This window comes from Notamacropus eugenii, chromosome 1 (genome assembly GCF_028372415.1).
Source record: "Notamacropus eugenii isolate mMacEug1 chromosome 1, mMacEug1.pri_v2, whole genome shotgun sequence".
Classification (NCBI taxonomy): Eukaryota; Metazoa; Chordata; class Mammalia; order Diprotodontia; family Macropodidae; genus Notamacropus; species Notamacropus eugenii.
The window spans coordinates 741,843,034-741,860,608 of record NC_092872.1 but is presented as its reverse complement, the minus strand read 5'-3'; the positions used below and the strand labels follow the sequence as shown (position 1 = coordinate 741,860,608).

The following is a 17,575-nucleotide window of genomic DNA, read 5'->3' as shown; positions in this document are numbered from 1 at the left end:
GAAATAGATGACTTTCTAGTATTCTTGATGCAAAGACCAGAGCTGAATAGAAAATTTGACTTTCAAACACAAGAATCAAGAAAAGCATGAAAAGGTAAATGGAAACAGAAATCATAAGGAACTTACTAAAGTTGAACTGTTTACATTCTTACTTGAAAAGATAATATTTGTAACTCTTAAACCTTTTCTCAGAATTTGGGTAGTTGGAGGGATTATATACATATAGACCAAGGGCACAGGGTGAGTTGAATAAGAAGGGATGAAATCTAAAAAAATAAATTAAGGAGTGAGAGAGAAATATATTGGGAGGAGAAAGGGATAAATTGAATGGGGAATATCATCTCTCATAAAAAAGGCAAGAAAAAACCTTTTAAAGGAGGGGAAAAGAGGGACATTGAGAGGGTAAAAGTGAAGCTTACTTTCATCACAATTGGCTTAAGGAACAACATTCACACTCAATTTGGTACGAAAATCTATCTTACACTACAGGAAAGTAGGGGAGAAAGGAGTGAGTGAGGTGTGGAGGGATGATAGAAGGGCTGGCAGATTGGGGTAAAGGGTAATCAGAATGCATGATGTCTCTGGGTGTGGTCAGGGAAGAGATGGGGCAAAAATTTGGAACTCAAAATCTTGCGGAAATAAATGTTGAAAACTAAAAATAAATAAAGAAAATTTAAAAAGAAGAAAAGAAAAAGTGCTTAATAAGAACATATGTGTAGAACCCCCTGTAAAAAAAAGAAAGGCGAAAAAAAAAGACAGCTAGGATCTTCGAATGTCCCTATAAAAGGGATTCTCCAATTCAATAAACTTTTTTTCATAAAAAAATAAAGAAGGATGAAAGGAAAGAAGGAAGGAAGGAAAGGAGAAGAGAAGGAAGGAGGGAGAGAAGGAAGAAGGGAAGGATGAAGGCAAGGTTAATGAGGGAAAGGAAAGACAAATAGACATAGAAGTCTGTTAACAGTGATGGAAGGATTGCAAAATACAAATGATCATGGATCTAGAATCTAAAAAGACCATAGAAAATGTTAAGTCCAATCTCCCCATTTTACACTTGAGAAAACAAGGTCTGAGAATGTTAAGTGACTTGCCCTGGGTCTTAGAACCTTTAAGAGTCTCAGTTAATCTAAGTAACTTCTTTTCTCTAACATTTTTGTCCTCATCTGTAAAATGGGGAAAATAATACCTACTTTATAGGCTTTTTACATGGATCAAATGAAATAACATAGAGTGCTTCACCCTAATATACAATATACCTATCATTTGTTATCATTATTATTAATAAAATACAAATAATAGTTGCAGAAGGGACCTAGAAAGCATTGCCAAGACGTTTTGGGAAATAAACTAGAGAATCAGTGAGTACAAGTGTTATTTTTACTGAGTCTATAGAAAGCAAGGGATGCCAAATAGAAAAAACTTACTGATGAAGTAAAAAAGCAGCTTGGTAATTCAGTGAATAGAATTCCAGGCCTGGATTCAGGAAGACATGAGTTCAAATGTGACCTCAGACACTTATTAACTAGTTGAACCTGGCCAAGTCATTTAACCCTGTTTTCCTCAGTTTCCTCATTTGTAAAATGAGCTAAAGAAGGAAATAGCAAACCATTCTGGAATCCTGCCAAGAAAACCCCAAATAGGCTCATGAGGAGTTGGCTATGACTGAAAATACTGAAAAAAAAAACAAATGAAAGTGAACAACTGGCTAAGGAGATTGTGCCCAAGAATATGATTAGTGTTTCTGAAACAACATTTGAAAACTAAGAATGATAGATTCCTGGCAAAGGACAGTGTCCCTTACAAAAACCACTAAGAATGTATTTTCTTTGTGTCTTTAAAATACAATCACAAGTGCCCCTCCAAGCAAGCACAAAGTACATAGTGAACACTTTGGAGCTGAAAATATATAACACATAGCGATAACGATGAACTAAAATCTCTTTTCTGACTTCCCATCATTCTTCAAGTCTCAACTCAAATCTCACCTTCTGCAGGAGACCCTTCCTGGTCTTCCAGCTTCATTTCTCAGATTACCATTTCCCCACTCTAAGTATTTCTTAAATCTGCATAATTCTTTGACTGTTGTCTCTCTCATTAGAATACAAGCTACTTGAGAAAAGGGAGTGTGTGTGTTTTTTTTTTTTGCTTGTGTTCTAGCACCTTGCATAATAATTGGCATATAATAATTGCTTAATAAATATTTGTTGACTTGCATCAGGTACCATGGAAATCCACCTATGTCCTACTTAATGAAACTATTTCTTCATATTAAATGTCAGCACCAACTCTTCTAAAATAACATATACTGAGAACACATCTCCTTCCTAAGATCATTGGACTACTTGGTTTTAGAATGGGAAATAGAGGAACCTATCCAAGAGGATTAAATCCACCTATGTTGTGAATGGGGAGGACCAAGAACTAGGAGGTATGTCCAAAGGACCGTGGTGTTGTCTAGACAACACACTTTTCCTGGAAACTTCTTCTCTTCCTTTCCTCCCTATTGTTCATGAAGAATTCATAATCACCTTCACGGTACAACTGCATAGACTTGTAAGAATTGTAGCCCTAAGAGATAACACAGATTCCTAGTACCTTGAAGAGAACTGCTTTCCTTTTTATCTGAGCATGTGTGTCCTTTTTCTCAGCACTAGCACAAAAATTCAGGAAACTTGCATGGGGAAAATGTATTTCACTGATTAACTCAGTCCAACATGACCAAGAAACCAGACATATAGCTAGAGATAGACATGTTTAACCCTTAACTCAGGACCTAAACTATGCTGACCAAAAGCTCAGTCAGATCCAAAGACTGATGTAAGGAATGTGAGGAGTTTTCCCCTAATATAGCTTTTAAGCATACAGTCAGACAAGCAAAGAAAGGAAAACTTTTTCATGGTTTGTAGTAATGTGTGGAACTATAAACTAATTAAAAACTATTTGTAATTGAAATGCACTATCTTTGCTGAAAATTTCCAAATTTGGTTTGAAGATTTTTATAAATGATGAAATATTTTAAGGAAAAAGGGAAATGTGAGACTATCATCATAGAGTTTTAGAATGAAATGCCACGTATGGAATCAGAAAGATTCATCTTTCTATTTTCAATCTGGTCTCAGATGCTTACTAGCTATATGACTCTAGGCAATTTGCTTAACTCTGCTTGCTCCAGTTTCCTCATCTGTAAAATGAGCTGTAGAAAAATGAGCCAGAGAAGGAAATGACAAACCACTTCAATAGTCTACCCAAGAGAACTCTAAATGGGGTTATGAAGAGTTAAACATGATTGATGTAACTGAATAACTACAAAAAATTGGAAGCAATCTACTCCGTAATTTGACGTGCTAATAGCTAATGGTAGCTAATGGGAAAAATGAGATTTTGAATGAGATATTTTATTATTTTCAATCCATAATTTATTGAGTTTGTTCTAATGCTAAATTATGATGAGGTCTCATTTAAAATGAGATGTGTTTTCCTATTAGAATAATTGTGATGTTTGACCCTCTATAGGTAGATCAAACCTCAATGTAAAATAGAGTTGACATTTGCCACTAAGGTGATAGGACATGAATAAGAATTAAACATATACATGATTATTTTATGCTGGTGTTTTAAATGCAATTAATATGAATGACAAATTGATAGATGAATGAAGTGGTTTACTATGTAAGATCATTCAACACACATTTAATAGAATTGATGTTCTTTGACTGACAAAAGGTTTTGTCTTATGTTTTAAAAATTCAAGGTGATATTTATGTTTTCCCTAGGCTTCTAATTTTTTCTTTATAATGTGATTTTTGGAAAAATCATTATATGTGAGAAATGTTTTTAATATGAAAATTGATACCTAGGGGGTTATATGATTAATCATTGGAAAATTAACTCTTCTTCAAATGCAGGCTGTTGCGATATTTTTTAAAGGCATAATCCCAAATTAGAATCCCTCATAGTTAAAGGGGCTTATTTTATAGAGTGAGCTTTATTTCATAGATTATTTGTTCATTACTTATCAAAATTATGAACGTGCACCTGGAATTTTATTGAAGTTACATGTGTAAACCAACTTAACATTGACATATCCAAGATTTAAATCTTTTACTTTGACTTTAGGATTAATATGCAATATTTTCAGATATGACTGTCTCTCTCTTTCTCTCTCTCTGTCACTGTCTCTGTCTCTGTCTCTGTCTCTCTACACACACACACACGCACACACACACATATTATCTAAATTGTGATCAGTGATTTGAGGAAAAATCTCTTAGAACTATAATTTGATATGGTTTTGAATTTTGATTTCAGACGTAATTATCCAAATTGTCATTAAGCCAACAATCTACCATTTGAGATAAATACAATGTGGTGCTCAAAGGGAGTATAGTCTGAAAACTGTTCCAGGTGGATGCCTAGGTGTGGGAAGGTTGAGAGGACAATTTGGAAATGTGATGCTAAGATACTCTTGACTTGGTTTCCCTAATGCACTATTTCCTCTCTGAAAAGGAAATTCTACCCAAAATGTCCAGATAAACAGAAGAAGAAATAGACTATCTAGCCCTATTTTAGATAAAGTCATTTTAAAAGCCATAAATGAACTTCCACAAAATTCCAGAACAAGACAGATTTATAATTAAATTATACCACATATTTAAAAATAATCAATTCTAATACTAATCGAAAAAAACAAGGAAAGAAAGAGTGCTATAAAATTTCTACTGTGACATAAATGTGGTCTTGGTATCTAAAATAGGGAAATGAAAAAAAGAGAAAGAAAATTATATGCAAATTTATCTACCTTCATAATAATAAAAATTTTAAATAAAATACTAACGAGAAACATTACTAATGATATCGATAACAAAAACAATAAAAATCATATGATTGATGCAGAAAAAAGCAATTTTTAACAAAATACAACACTCATTCCTATAAAAAGGCATTTTCTAGTATTTTAAACATTAGAATTTATTCTTACGTCTATTTGACAAGGGGATAAATGGGGATAAATCTTAAAATGATAAGTAATATCTATTTGGAATCAAAAGAAAGCATCACTTGAATTGCAGATAAAATAGAAGCCTTTGCAGTAAGATCAGGGGCAACACAAAGGTGTTCATTATCCCCCCTCCTAGACTATACTAGCTATATAGCTAGCTGTAGCAATAAGAAAAGGTGAAAAAATTGAAGGAATGGGAATAGGCAACAAGCAAACAAAAACATTCCTCTTTTTCCAAACAATATGATAATATACTTAAAGAACCCTAGAAAATTTACTAAAAAGCTAGAGAAATCATTAACTTTGGCAAAGTTTCATGGCATTAAAAATTCCTCAGAAATCATTAGCGTTCCTATACATCACCAACAAAATCCAGTAGAAAGAGATAGAAGACGAATTCTATTTATTTGTAGATAATATAAAATACTTGGGAGTCTACTTGACTAGACAAACCCAGGAACCATATGAAAATAATTACAAAACACTTCAGTCAAATGAAGTCAGATCTGAACAAATAGAGAAATGTTAAATGCTCACGGGTACACTGAGCAGTATAACAAAAATGACAATTCTACCTAAATTCATTAACTTATTTAGTGCCTAGCAAATAAACTATCAAAGAACTATCTTTTAGAGCTAGGAAAATAATAAAATTCATCTCATAAAAAAGATCAAGACTATTAAAAGAAGGAAGAAGGCCTAGCAGTTCTAGATTTCAAACAACATTACAAATCATTAATCATCGAACAATCTAGTGTTGGCTAAGAAATAGAGTGGTTCATCAGTGGAATAGATTACGTACACAATATGCCATAGTAAATTAGCATTGATAAATCCAGATATCTAAACTTTAGGGGCAAGAATTCATTATTAAAAAATGTTGAGAAACCTGAAAAACATTTTGGCAGAAACTTAGGCATAGACCATCATCTCACAATGTGCACCAAGATAAGATCAAAATGGGTACATGATTTTGATATAAAGGGTGATAGCAAAAGCAAATTAGAAGAGTATTGAACAATTTGTCTGTCAGATCTATGGAAAAGGAAAGTATTTATGGCCAAGCAACAGACAGAGAAGATCATGGGAAGTAAAATGAATAATATTGATTACATGAAATTAAAAAAAAGTTTTTTGCGCAAACAAGATCAATAGAGCCAAATTGGGGGGGAAACAGAAAACTGGCAAGAGGGGGAGAGACAGCAAGTTTCTCTGATAAATGTCTCATTTCTTATATATGTAGGAAACTATGCCAAATTTAGAAAAAAATTAAAATCACTACCCAATTTATGGTAAAAAAAAGTGCACATTAAAATAAATCTGATGTAAAATCTCATACCTATCAGATTTATTAGCATGACAGAAAAGAAAAGTGAGAAATGCTAGAGGTGTTGTCAAATAATCAGGACACTGATGCAGTGTTGATGGAGCTGTGAACTGGTCCAGCCATCCTGCAAAAGAATTTAGAACTATATCTAAAGGGCTATCAAACTGTGTATACCCTTTGACCCAGCAATACCACTACTATGTCTGTATCCCAAAAAGATCAAAGAAAAAAAAGGAGCTGTATGTGCAAAACTATTTCTAGCAGCTCTTTTTTGTGGTAGCAAAGAATTAAAAATTAATGAGATGCCCATCAATTGTGGAATGACTGGAAAAATTATGGTATATCGATTATGAAGGAGCACTATTTTCCTATAAGAAATGTTAAATGGTATGATTTTAGAAAAAACATGAGAAGACCTATATGAAGTTACCAATACCAGAAGAACATTGTATACCTTAACAGTAATATTGTAATGATGATCAACTGTGAAAGACTTGACTGCTCTGATGAAGACAATGACCTAAAAATGGGTAGGGAACTTACAGCCTTGAAGCCACAAGTGGCCCTCTAGGTCCTTGAGTGTAGCCCTTTGACAGAATTCAAACTTCATAGAACAAATCCCCTTAATAAAAGGATTTGTTCTGCAAAACTTGACCTTAGTCTAAAGGCCACACCTAAGGACCTACAAGATCTCATGCGGCCTAGAGGCCACAGATTCTCCACGCCTAACCTAACACAATGCCAAAGGACTTATGATGGCAAATGCTATTCACCATCAAAGAGAGAACTGCTGAATTCTGAGTGCAGACTGAAACATGCTTTTTTCATTTTCTTAATTTTTCTTGCCTTTTTCTGCAATGTGGAAAATATGGGAAACTGTTTTGATGTCTTCACAAATGTAATGGATATCATATTTCCTTGCCTTCTCAATGGATGAGGGAGAGATTGGATCAACAGAAAAAATAAAAGAAAAAGAATGCTGAAACTAAATAATACATTACAATAAAAGGAAACGTTTCATGTATCAGATAGCCACGTAGGACACCGAAGACTCAAAATGAAATAAGTTGATTAAATGTAGTTTAATTGGTTACTAGAATGAATTTGCCTGTAGAGACTGTTTAACTACATTTGTTTCCTAAGAAGATGCATCAGATTATGAGACTTATTAAGTTTTTTTCAACTTTTATGACACTGAATGAATCATGGGATGGTGATGTCTTTTTTTTAAAACATTTTTTCGCACTTGTGGCCATATGTGTTCTCTCAATGTCTGTATCATGTAGAACACTTATTTCCCAGTACAAATCTAAGTCCCTAACTTATAGCCCTTGATGCTTACCCAGTTTGATAGCCCTAATTATAAGTTGCCACCAGTCTTGTCCCTATCACTTCTTGAAGGAATTCTATAGAGCTCTTGACGAAATGAGCAGTGGGGAAGATGTCTCTACTGACTTGGTTACTTTAATATTCATGCTATCGACCTCTATAATCGCACTTCTGGTGGTACAAGAAAGTTGTATTTAAAGCCCCCAAAGGGGGAAATTATGGGAAAACTTTATTTCATTGTTTGAACTTAGGCTTGTACGGCTAAGAATCAGAACTCTTGCTTAGAGACCAGATTTGTTAAATGCTTGTCTCAGGACGTAAGTCATGCTAACCAGAAAGAAACCTAGTCGGATCTGAAACTTAATTCAAGGCATGTGAGGAGTTTTCCCCTACCACAGATCTCAAGCAACTCATGTGTCTTTTCTAGAAACTGTCTCTTTATTTGTCAGTCAGCAACTGTTTCCTTGTATCTTTGAATTCCATATAATGTGTAACTTGTGGACACTCAGGTGGAATAGGCTGTCCCTTTTCTGACTCTTTCTTCTTACAGACATCTTAATAAACTGTTTTTCAACGTTGTATTTCTAGTTTTTTTCTCTGTCACATTAATAATGGTGTCAGAAGTGGTACACATCCCTTGTTTGCTGCCCTTCACATGGAATAGAGCTGACTGCATTTTGCCCAAAATTGTCAGAGACCAGAGGTTCAGAGAAATACTGAGTAAAACTCATTGTAAACCTAAATATATACATACACACACACACACGTGTATGTGTGTGTGTGTATATATATATATATATATATATATATATATATATATATATATATATATATATATATATATATATATATATATATATATATATATATATATATATATATATATATATATATGAGATGTATCATAATAATTTCTGGAGCTAATTTATTATAAAAGCCAACCAATAAAATTTTTACTTTATCAGTGTGTTTTCCCTGAAGACAGGCATGCACACCCAGCCAAGCATGTATTGCCCAGAAGAAGATACAGAATGGACACAAATCATCACAGGTTAACAACTACAGTAATAGAGTCAAGAATACCCACGGAAAACAGTGCTGGAATTGTCACAGTTGGGAGGTAGCCATCCTTCTTCACATTGACACTGAAGCTCATGATCACAGACCTAGAAGAGCAGCGATATGGTTTATTAACATATCCCATGGTTTCTATCACTTAGAGGTTTTAACAAAAAGAACCAATGTTGGCTGCTGTCCAGTTATACAATATTCCATTACCTTCCCTGGCAGTCAATGGGTGGCCCACATTACTGCTGGCTTCTGAGAGATTGCTATCAACTGAGTGTTAGATCATAGGATCATAGATTTAGACAGAAGAAGAACCTTGAGAGATCATTTAGTCCAACCCCTTCATTTTACATATGGGGAAAATGTGTGAATTTAGGTCATGCAAGAAGTAAGTGCCAGAACTAGCATCTGAACCCAGATGCTAGTCCTTTGACTCCAAAATCCAGCGTTTTTTCTACTGTGCCGTGTTACCTCTCTAAAGAACGGGAATGTGAATAGCCAGACTAATACTAGTCACTCGAGAACTGCCAAAATTTATCGAGTTTATTGCCCTTCTCACTGAATGTCTTTGTTTTCTTCATTCTGATTTTTCTCTGCATCTGTGGTACCACCAATCACCCAGTTTCCAATGTTCAAAACCTTGTGGTTGCCTTTGCTTCTTCTTCCCCACCCCTTATCTGATCAGTGCTCTATTCTGGTGAATTCATCTCTGCAGCATGCCTTTGTGTCCACCCCCTACTTGGAACCCTTTCTACTGCTGCTGTCCAGTACTAATGTAATATCCTCCTAGATGGTCTTCCTGCCACCATCCTCTACTGCCTCCAATCCAATTTTCACATCCTACCACGTCAATCATGACATTATTTCTCCATCAGATTAAAAAAATCTTTAGTAGCTACCCCTCCTCACCTCCACCAGAATGTAAGCTACATGAAGGGAAGGCTGATTTTCATTATTTCTTTTTATGCTCAGGGCCTAGCAGAGGATATCATATGTAGAAGATACTTAATGAACATTGACTTAATTAAATTGGATGTAATTATCTACTGGATAACATTCAAGTCATTCTCAAGGCCCTCTCTAATCTAGCACCACTCTCATTTTGCAGACTCATATTACTCCAATGTAATCATATAACTGCAGAGTCAGAAAGGACCTCAAAGGTCATCTAATCCAGGCCTCTCGATCACACAAGATCACCATTCATTCAGCCTTTGCTTGAAAATCTGAAACAAGAGGGAATCCAGTTTCTCCTGACTCACCTCACCACATTTTTGGAAAACTTTCATTGTCAGAAGCTCTTCCTAACATCATTTTTCTTTTGCCTCTTTTGAATTCTTCTTACACCCAACTGCCCCAAGTTCTGCCCTTTGAGGCCAAGCAGAAAGAAATTTAACCCATCTTTTACATAACAGCAGTTTAACTACTTAGACCAGGATCTTCCCCCTTTCTTCTCTTCTCCAGATTAACCATAGCAGGTTCTTTGATCTCATGATCCTTCACCATTCTGATTATCCTCCTTTAGATACTTTCCAACTCATCAATGTCCTTCCTAAAATGTGCTACCAAATACTGAATCCACTTTCCCAGATGTGTCATTATCAGGGTGGAGGACAATGATATTATCTCCTCCTTCCTCATCATTATAACCTTCTAAATACAGCCTCAAATTGCATTCATTCCTTGTTTCCCATCTCTCATAGTAGGAATCCATATTATGGATTCCTACTAACATGGCAATTCATTAGAATCCCTAGATCTATTTCATACAAAAAGAAGATTGCACAGCTATACTTAGGCATCCATCATTTTAAAATGGATATGAGAATTTATATATATATATATATGTATATATATATATATCCCTATTAAATTCCATATTCTGGAAAACTAGTATAGAAAAACCTAGAAAACTAGTATAGAAAAATCTAGAAGATCTGGGTTCAAATCCTGCCTCACGTGCTTACTAGATTTGTGATCCTGGGACTATCACTTAATCTCTCTCAGGTTGTTTTCTCATATGCAAAATGAATCTAATTGTACAACAGACCTCACAGGATTGTGGTAAGGACTGAATGAAAAAAGAATTTAAAGTGCTATGAAAACCTTACATTTCTATAGTAATCATAACTATTGTTATTACTATTTTGATAACCCAAGCACATAATTCATTTTAGCCAGGTGACATATGTTCTTTATTACTATTCCCTTATTTATTTTCACTCTCAACTCACAGGGTCCCAGGTCTTGGGCTTCAAAGGTCCTCCTTATCCATCTGGGTCAACTCATTTTACAAATAAGGAAACTGAGGTCCAGAGAGGATGAATGATTAGTCCTAAGTTATAAAGTAGTAATCATTAGGGGTGGAATTTCAACTCATGACTCTCGAGAACCAACACTCTTTTCATACTAATTTCCCAAGAGTCATTTTGATTCTACCCTTTCCAATTCAAAAGCCATTCACTCTATTTGACAAAGGAAAAAGAAGCAAAATGACGATTGAGAAACTTTACCTTTTGTACTCAGTCATCGTCCCATGACATCCTTCTGCATCCTTTTCAATTCCTGAATTTCTACCTATCTATTAAGGACAAACTCTAATGCTGCCTCCTTAGGGAAACTTTCCCTGACTCCCCCATGATCAATGATCTTCCCAGGAGCCTACAGTTTCCCCCTCTCTAATCTTCTTTTCATGAAATCTTGTCTATTTCAATCATATGCATTCCTGTCTTATTCCACCACTATCCTACATCTTTGTAAAATATAAGTTCCCCAAGGGCAAGGAGCATATCTTTTTTAGACTGTGTATTCATACCGTGTATTTTCCCCTGTGTTTACACAATGCTCAAAATATTTGTTGAATTTTACAGTTGACTTAAAATTGTTCTGAATTCAGGGAGCTTTAAGAATCAATAATTTGATCTTACTGCATGTCCTTGGCACTTTAAGGAACAATTGGATGACTTGTAGGCACTCTCAATGTCTACACAATCTCCATTGATGCATACCTGGAGAGGCAGGAAAAAAGAAAACAAAATAGTCATAGAACATTACTTTTTCCCTGGTTTCAACTCTGTTCAACATCCCTGAAAAAATTGTTTTCTAAAAGAATCACAACTTTCAGTATGGAGAAACTGAGGCAGAAAGAGGTTAATTTACTGGTCTTGGATCACTTTTCATAGCTTTTAAGTCTCTGAAGTCATATTTGAACTCATGTCTTCCTGATTCTAGGTTGATTAAAGATTGATTGGCTGGGTTTGGGGTATCACACAGGAAAACAAATTAGAGCCAGAGACCTTTAGTGGTCACCCAGTCCAGCTCCCTAATTGTATAGGTAAAGCAATAGATTACAAGAGCATGTAAGTGACACTCCCAAGGTCATACAGCTTTTTTAAAATGTCTAAGGTGGAATGTGAACCCTAAGTCCTCACTCCAAGTCCAGAATTCTATCTACTATGCCATGCTGGCTGTCTCCAAGAAAAGAAGTAGGAGTTGGATTCATAGGTTCACAAAGGTGAAAGGGATTTTAGCAATGCTCTACCCCGTCCTTCAAATATTAAACATGAGATAATTGAAACCAAGGGAAGAGAAGTGACTTGGCCAAGGCAAGGCCAGCCCTTGCCTCCTTTTGCCCTAGGGATTCATTACTTTGGAAAGCTTAGGGAGACTTACTATACTATCTAGGCTTCCTGTTCTTATCTAGGGAAAATAAGACAGTAGAGATTAGACATGAGAGTTAAGTCATATAGAGAACTCCAGGAAGAAGAAAAAGTCTTTACCAATACAAGCAGGCATCTTCTCTGCAAGTTATAACCTTTTAGAGTCATCTAGACTGGAGAAGTCAGAGGATGAGTAATCTACTTAGGGTAACTCAGATAGTATATGATAAAGTCAGACCATACAGCCAGGTGGTCAGTTCCAAGGTTGGCTCTCCATCCATTATGCCAAACTGGCTCATCTAACAGTATTATCATAAAATTTGGACCCCCATACACATACATGCATGTAAACATTATCCCTCTTGAACAAGCCACCCTGCCTGTGGATATAAAACCAGTAACTAGGAATTAAAGATTCCCTGGAGTAAAGACCAATGTCAACATACACTTTCGTTTCCACATTTGGTTCCATTAGCCACCATAGAAACCTCTTGGTTGCTGTCATCTGATGAGAATGCTTTGCAGGTCTGGAAAGACATGATTCTTCCCTTCCAGGGCAAAACATCTGATCCTCCATAACAGTATAATTTGCCACACATAGAACTCCTGGGGGAAAGACAAGAAAGTTTTAACAATAGGGGAATGAAGGTGATAATCTAAAGGTGAAGTATTAAACACATTGGCTATACTACCTCAATACACCTCATTGTGGCCAACCAGATTAAAAGGTAATTTAAAACTAGCTAATAAAATAAACAAAATGCAATAAACCATAGGTAATGCTAATTTGTGGTTTTCTAAAGCAACATTCAGCCCTCAGGGATCCTTATGAATAGTTTAGCTTAGTTCTAATGTGTTTGAGTTCAATGCTACTATTCTACAGAGCTATTTGACCCAAGCTGAATAATCAGAAAAATGCAAACTCCTTTGGAGAAGGAGTTATTCTTTGTTTTACCTTTAAATCCTTAATATTTTGTATATAGGAAGTGCTTGTTAAGTTCACATGGAATGAATGAATGAATGGGTAGCAGGCACTTCCCATGGAGATGAGGCTGTATGTACTCTGGCTCTCCTCCTTTTGGGTCATGCATACAGTGTCTCTGTGCTAAAGAACATACATGACCAAAGTTGTCAATCTCTTTCTCTGAGTTCCAGTCCAATTCTGTTCTCCCCCCTGCCCTTCCCTGAATGGATGAAATCAATATTTATTGATTGATCTTTTGAGTTCTAGTCTAATTCCATCCCTCTCACCTCCCAACCTCTGTGAAAGGATAAAACCAGGATCAATTGTGGCTTAGTAAATATCTGTTGACTGGTTGATTGATGTTCACAATCTTGGTGGCATCTCCTTTTCTTCCTTCTCAGTTACCCCTTCTATCCAGTCAGTTGCTACATCTTCTACTTTCTTTTGCCACAAAATGTCTGTGATATATCTCCTCCTCTTTAAACACACAAATACATCCTAAGTTGGGATCCTCATTATCTCTCATTTCCGCTATTAAAATAGCCTTCTAATTGTGCTCTCTTCCTCAATTTTCTCCCCACTCCAATCCACCTCCTACTCAGCTGTAAAAGTGATCCTCCTAAAGAGCAGGTCTGATCATGTCATCTCTCTACTTGATTCCCCATTATCTTCAATATGAAATTTAAGCTTCTTTGTTTGGCATTTAAAACTTTTCGCAATCTATCCCCTTCCTACCTTTTCAATCTTCTTATATCTAATCCCCATCCAAATACTCATTGGTTCAGTCATGCTTCCCAAATTGTTTTTTATCACATATAATATGCCATCTTCCACCTCTTTGCCTTTGCAGTGATTGTACCCCATGCCTGAACCTTTCTCCTTTCTCCCCATCTGCCTCCCTAGCTTCCTTTAACATTCAGCTAATTCCCAGATTTTGCAAAAGACCTCTACCAGCCCCCTGTTAGTGTTGCTTCAAATACAAATCAACTTGAGGAAATGGTCAGCACGGGTTAAGTAACTTGCTTAAGGACACATGGACAACTGTCATCAGAGGCAGGATTGTAACTCAGTTTCTCTCAGTTAAGATATGGAAAATAGGATACTCTCATAATTCAAAGGATGGAAGATGTAGGTATAGGACAGAGGAAAGTGATGTTGTCTAACCTTGTTCTCCACCTGCCTCCTCTCAATACTATTTGTATGACTGATTTCCAAGTGTATTCTCTCCAAGTAACCAGAGTTATTTTGTCATGCAACCACAACTTTGTCCTTGGAACCCGCACATAGAAAAAGTCAAAGTCCTTACCCCGCTTTACAAGGAATGTACTTGTTATCCACCTTTCGGCAATAGCCATAAATTGAACCAGCTTTGTTCATGTCGAAGCATGACTTTTCAGCAGCTTGAGCTCCTGGCATCACACAGGATCGTGAAACAAGTGTGGAGAAAAAAATGTTTACAAACACATGTTTATATTATACATATAGGTCAAGTAATGTAGCTTCCAAGGTGTTCTAGCCCTAATGCTTTGCAGATAAAAACCACATCTTTGCTTGATTCATGAAATCAATCAGATAAAGACATAAGCAAAGCCTTACTCATTCTGAGGGTAATGAATGTTTTAAACCTTTGGGTTAGACCAAGTTACACTATTCAGGAAATGTATTGGGGTTTTCAGAAAGAATTAATTTTATTTCTTGGCCTGTGTACATAAGTATAGGAGCACTCAAGCAAGAGCTAGACAAGTTTCAAGAGGGCTTTGAGGAGGCGCCGCTTGTGTCTGGACCCAAAGGATGGTGAGAGCAGAGGGGAATTGATGGGTTCTCCCCATCTCTACTATGATTGGGGGCAGGGAGAAAACACCAGTATGTGCACTATTTACATATCATCACTCTCCTTAGAATGTGAATTCCTAGAGAGTAAGGAACATGAGATTTGGGATTTATTTTTCCCCCTTGATTAGTATCCCTGGTACTTAGCATAGTGCCAGGAATATATTAACAAGTATATGCTTATTCATTGTAGACTGCCTTCTCAAAAATCAAAAGATTGGAATTTCACATTGCCAATGGTGGTAGCATTCCCAGAGTATACACAGCAAGAACAAGTAGCCCCAGAAGTCTGTGATGGCACTCACACTCAGAGCTAACAAGGTATTCTATTGGAGGGGAATTTCATTTTCATTTCATGAGGATTTTGCAAAGAGAGATAATGACTCTCTTAAAACAGAAGCTGTGAGTCACTGCTTTAGCATGTCTTCTCCTTGCTTGAGTCCTCTTTTCTCAGAGAACAAGTGTGTGCAGAGCAGGGAGTATGCAGAGGCATAAGGGATGTTTTGTGAGCATCTGTCCTTACTATACCTTCTCAATAAATGTCTCTTTGTAAAAGCTAATTGATATCAACTGTCTGACCACTATTAGGGAACAAATTGGTTGGGGGCTCGTAAACAGTATAAATTTCAACTCCTTTCTGTGCAGAGGAATAGTTACCCACTTTCTGGGAACCTAATGTACCTATGAGAGAAGAAAAAGGAGTCCTAGAGGGGTGATACGTACAGACATATGGATACATACACATGCATATACATACATCTGTATGTGCATATATGCATGTATGTGTATATAAATAAAAATGTATGTATATGTACACCCACATACATAGATATGCATATATATATACATACATGTGTATGTGTGTGAGTGTTTGTGTAGTAGATGTTTTACTAAGAAGGGTCGTGGGGACTAGATTTTTAATTCTATTGGTATGGGGAACTTTCACTTGTGGAAACTCACTCTACAATTGCAGGTCAGCACCTTCTCTGCTTCTGATTATCATTCCATGACTTGACATATACCCAATGGATAATGGAAGTAGGACATGAAGCCTGGTTTTCCTGGCTTTCAGGTCAACTCTCTAGCCATGATTTATGTTGTACTAAATGCAAATAATAACTTACACAACCAGGATGGAGAGAAGTATTAAAAAAAACTCCAAGAATAAGCTGGGTCAGTCACTGGGGCACAACCTATAGTCTGTGTCAGTATTTTACCAATATATGAATTTAAAATAATTCATCAAGATAGTCTTTTAGTGTAATGTTGAGTATTTAAATATTTCTGCCTAGAGTCTTCACTTTTTATATAACTGTAGAAATAGACTCTGAGAGATGGAATTGGTCAGTTACTACTAGAAGCCCACAGAATAGTCTCAAAGAAGTGGGAGGGGGGGCAGACAGTATCCTAGACTGCTTATTTTGGCTATGGGTGGAACTGGGTTCAGCTTACCTGGGAAGAACAGACCTTTGACCTTAGCCTACTTGTTTAATCTGTCTCAGCCTTAATTTCTTAGTCATAAAAAGGAGGGGGTTGTTCCATGTAGTTTATAAGGTCTTTCCTGGTAAGAAATCTGTGATCTTAAGTCCACTCAACTGTAGCCTGGAAAACATTTAAGAAGGCTAGAGTCAACCTGTCAATAGACTATATGAAAACAACTGGCCCATTTGTAAATTCATATTAATTGAAATGAAGAAAGAATTCTAAAATGGCTTACACAGATTACCTCCTTTGGGCATCCCAATAAAAGTATGTAGCAGGTGCTACTATTATTCCCATTTCACATGATTTTTTTGTTTTTATTTTTAAATTTTCTTTTTTTAAATTAAATTGTTTTGTTTTCAGTGTTCTACAATAACTTCCATATATCTTAGATTATTTTCCCCTCCTCTCCACGCCCTCCCTGAGATGGTATATAATCTTATATAGGTCCTACATGCACATTCCTATTAAATACATGCTGCATAGAAAAATTAAAATGTGTGGGAGAAACCATAAAAGGGAACAAAACAAAACATAATACAAAAGAAAATGGTCTGTTTCAATCCACAATCCAATTCCATAATTCTTTCTCTGGATACGAAAGGTATTTTGCCTCAAAAGTCCATTGGAAAGTTTTTAAGTCCATGCATTTCAATAAAATGGACCTCAGAAAAATTCCTCGCACACTGTGGTTGTTGCTGTGTACAAAGTTCTCCTGGTTCTGCTCCTTTCACTTAGCATCAGTTCATATAAGTCTTTTCAGGCTTCTCTGAAGTCTTCCTGTTCATCATTTCCCACAGCACAATAGTATTCCATTATATTCATATAACACAACTTGTTCAGCCATTTCCCAATTGATGGGTATCCCCTTGATTTCCAGTTTTGGCCGCCACAAGGAGAGTTGGTATAAATATTTTTGC

At 36.0% G+C, this 17,575-nt stretch overlaps 1 protein-coding gene across 3 annotated transcripts in view; it reads right to left on the bottom strand.

Annotated features, from left to right (window-relative positions):
* Positions 1 to 17,575, bottom strand: part of ADAM28 (ADAM metallopeptidase domain 28) — a 116,941-nt gene that overhangs the window by 17,165 nt on the left and 82,201 nt on the right. For all 3 annotated transcript variants that reach the window (XM_072635878.1, XM_072636025.1, XM_072635936.1), the window contains exons 15-18: positions 14,650 to 14,752; positions 12,826 to 12,985; positions 11,648 to 11,728; positions 8,740 to 8,818 (exon numbers count right to left, since the gene is read on the bottom strand). In XM_072635878.1, the coding sequence (XP_072491979.1) occupies positions 8,740 to 8,818; positions 11,648 to 11,728; positions 12,826 to 12,985; positions 14,650 to 14,752 (423 nt within the window). The remainder of the gene's footprint in view (positions 1 to 8,739; positions 8,819 to 11,647; positions 11,729 to 12,825; positions 12,986 to 14,649; positions 14,753 to 17,575) is intronic.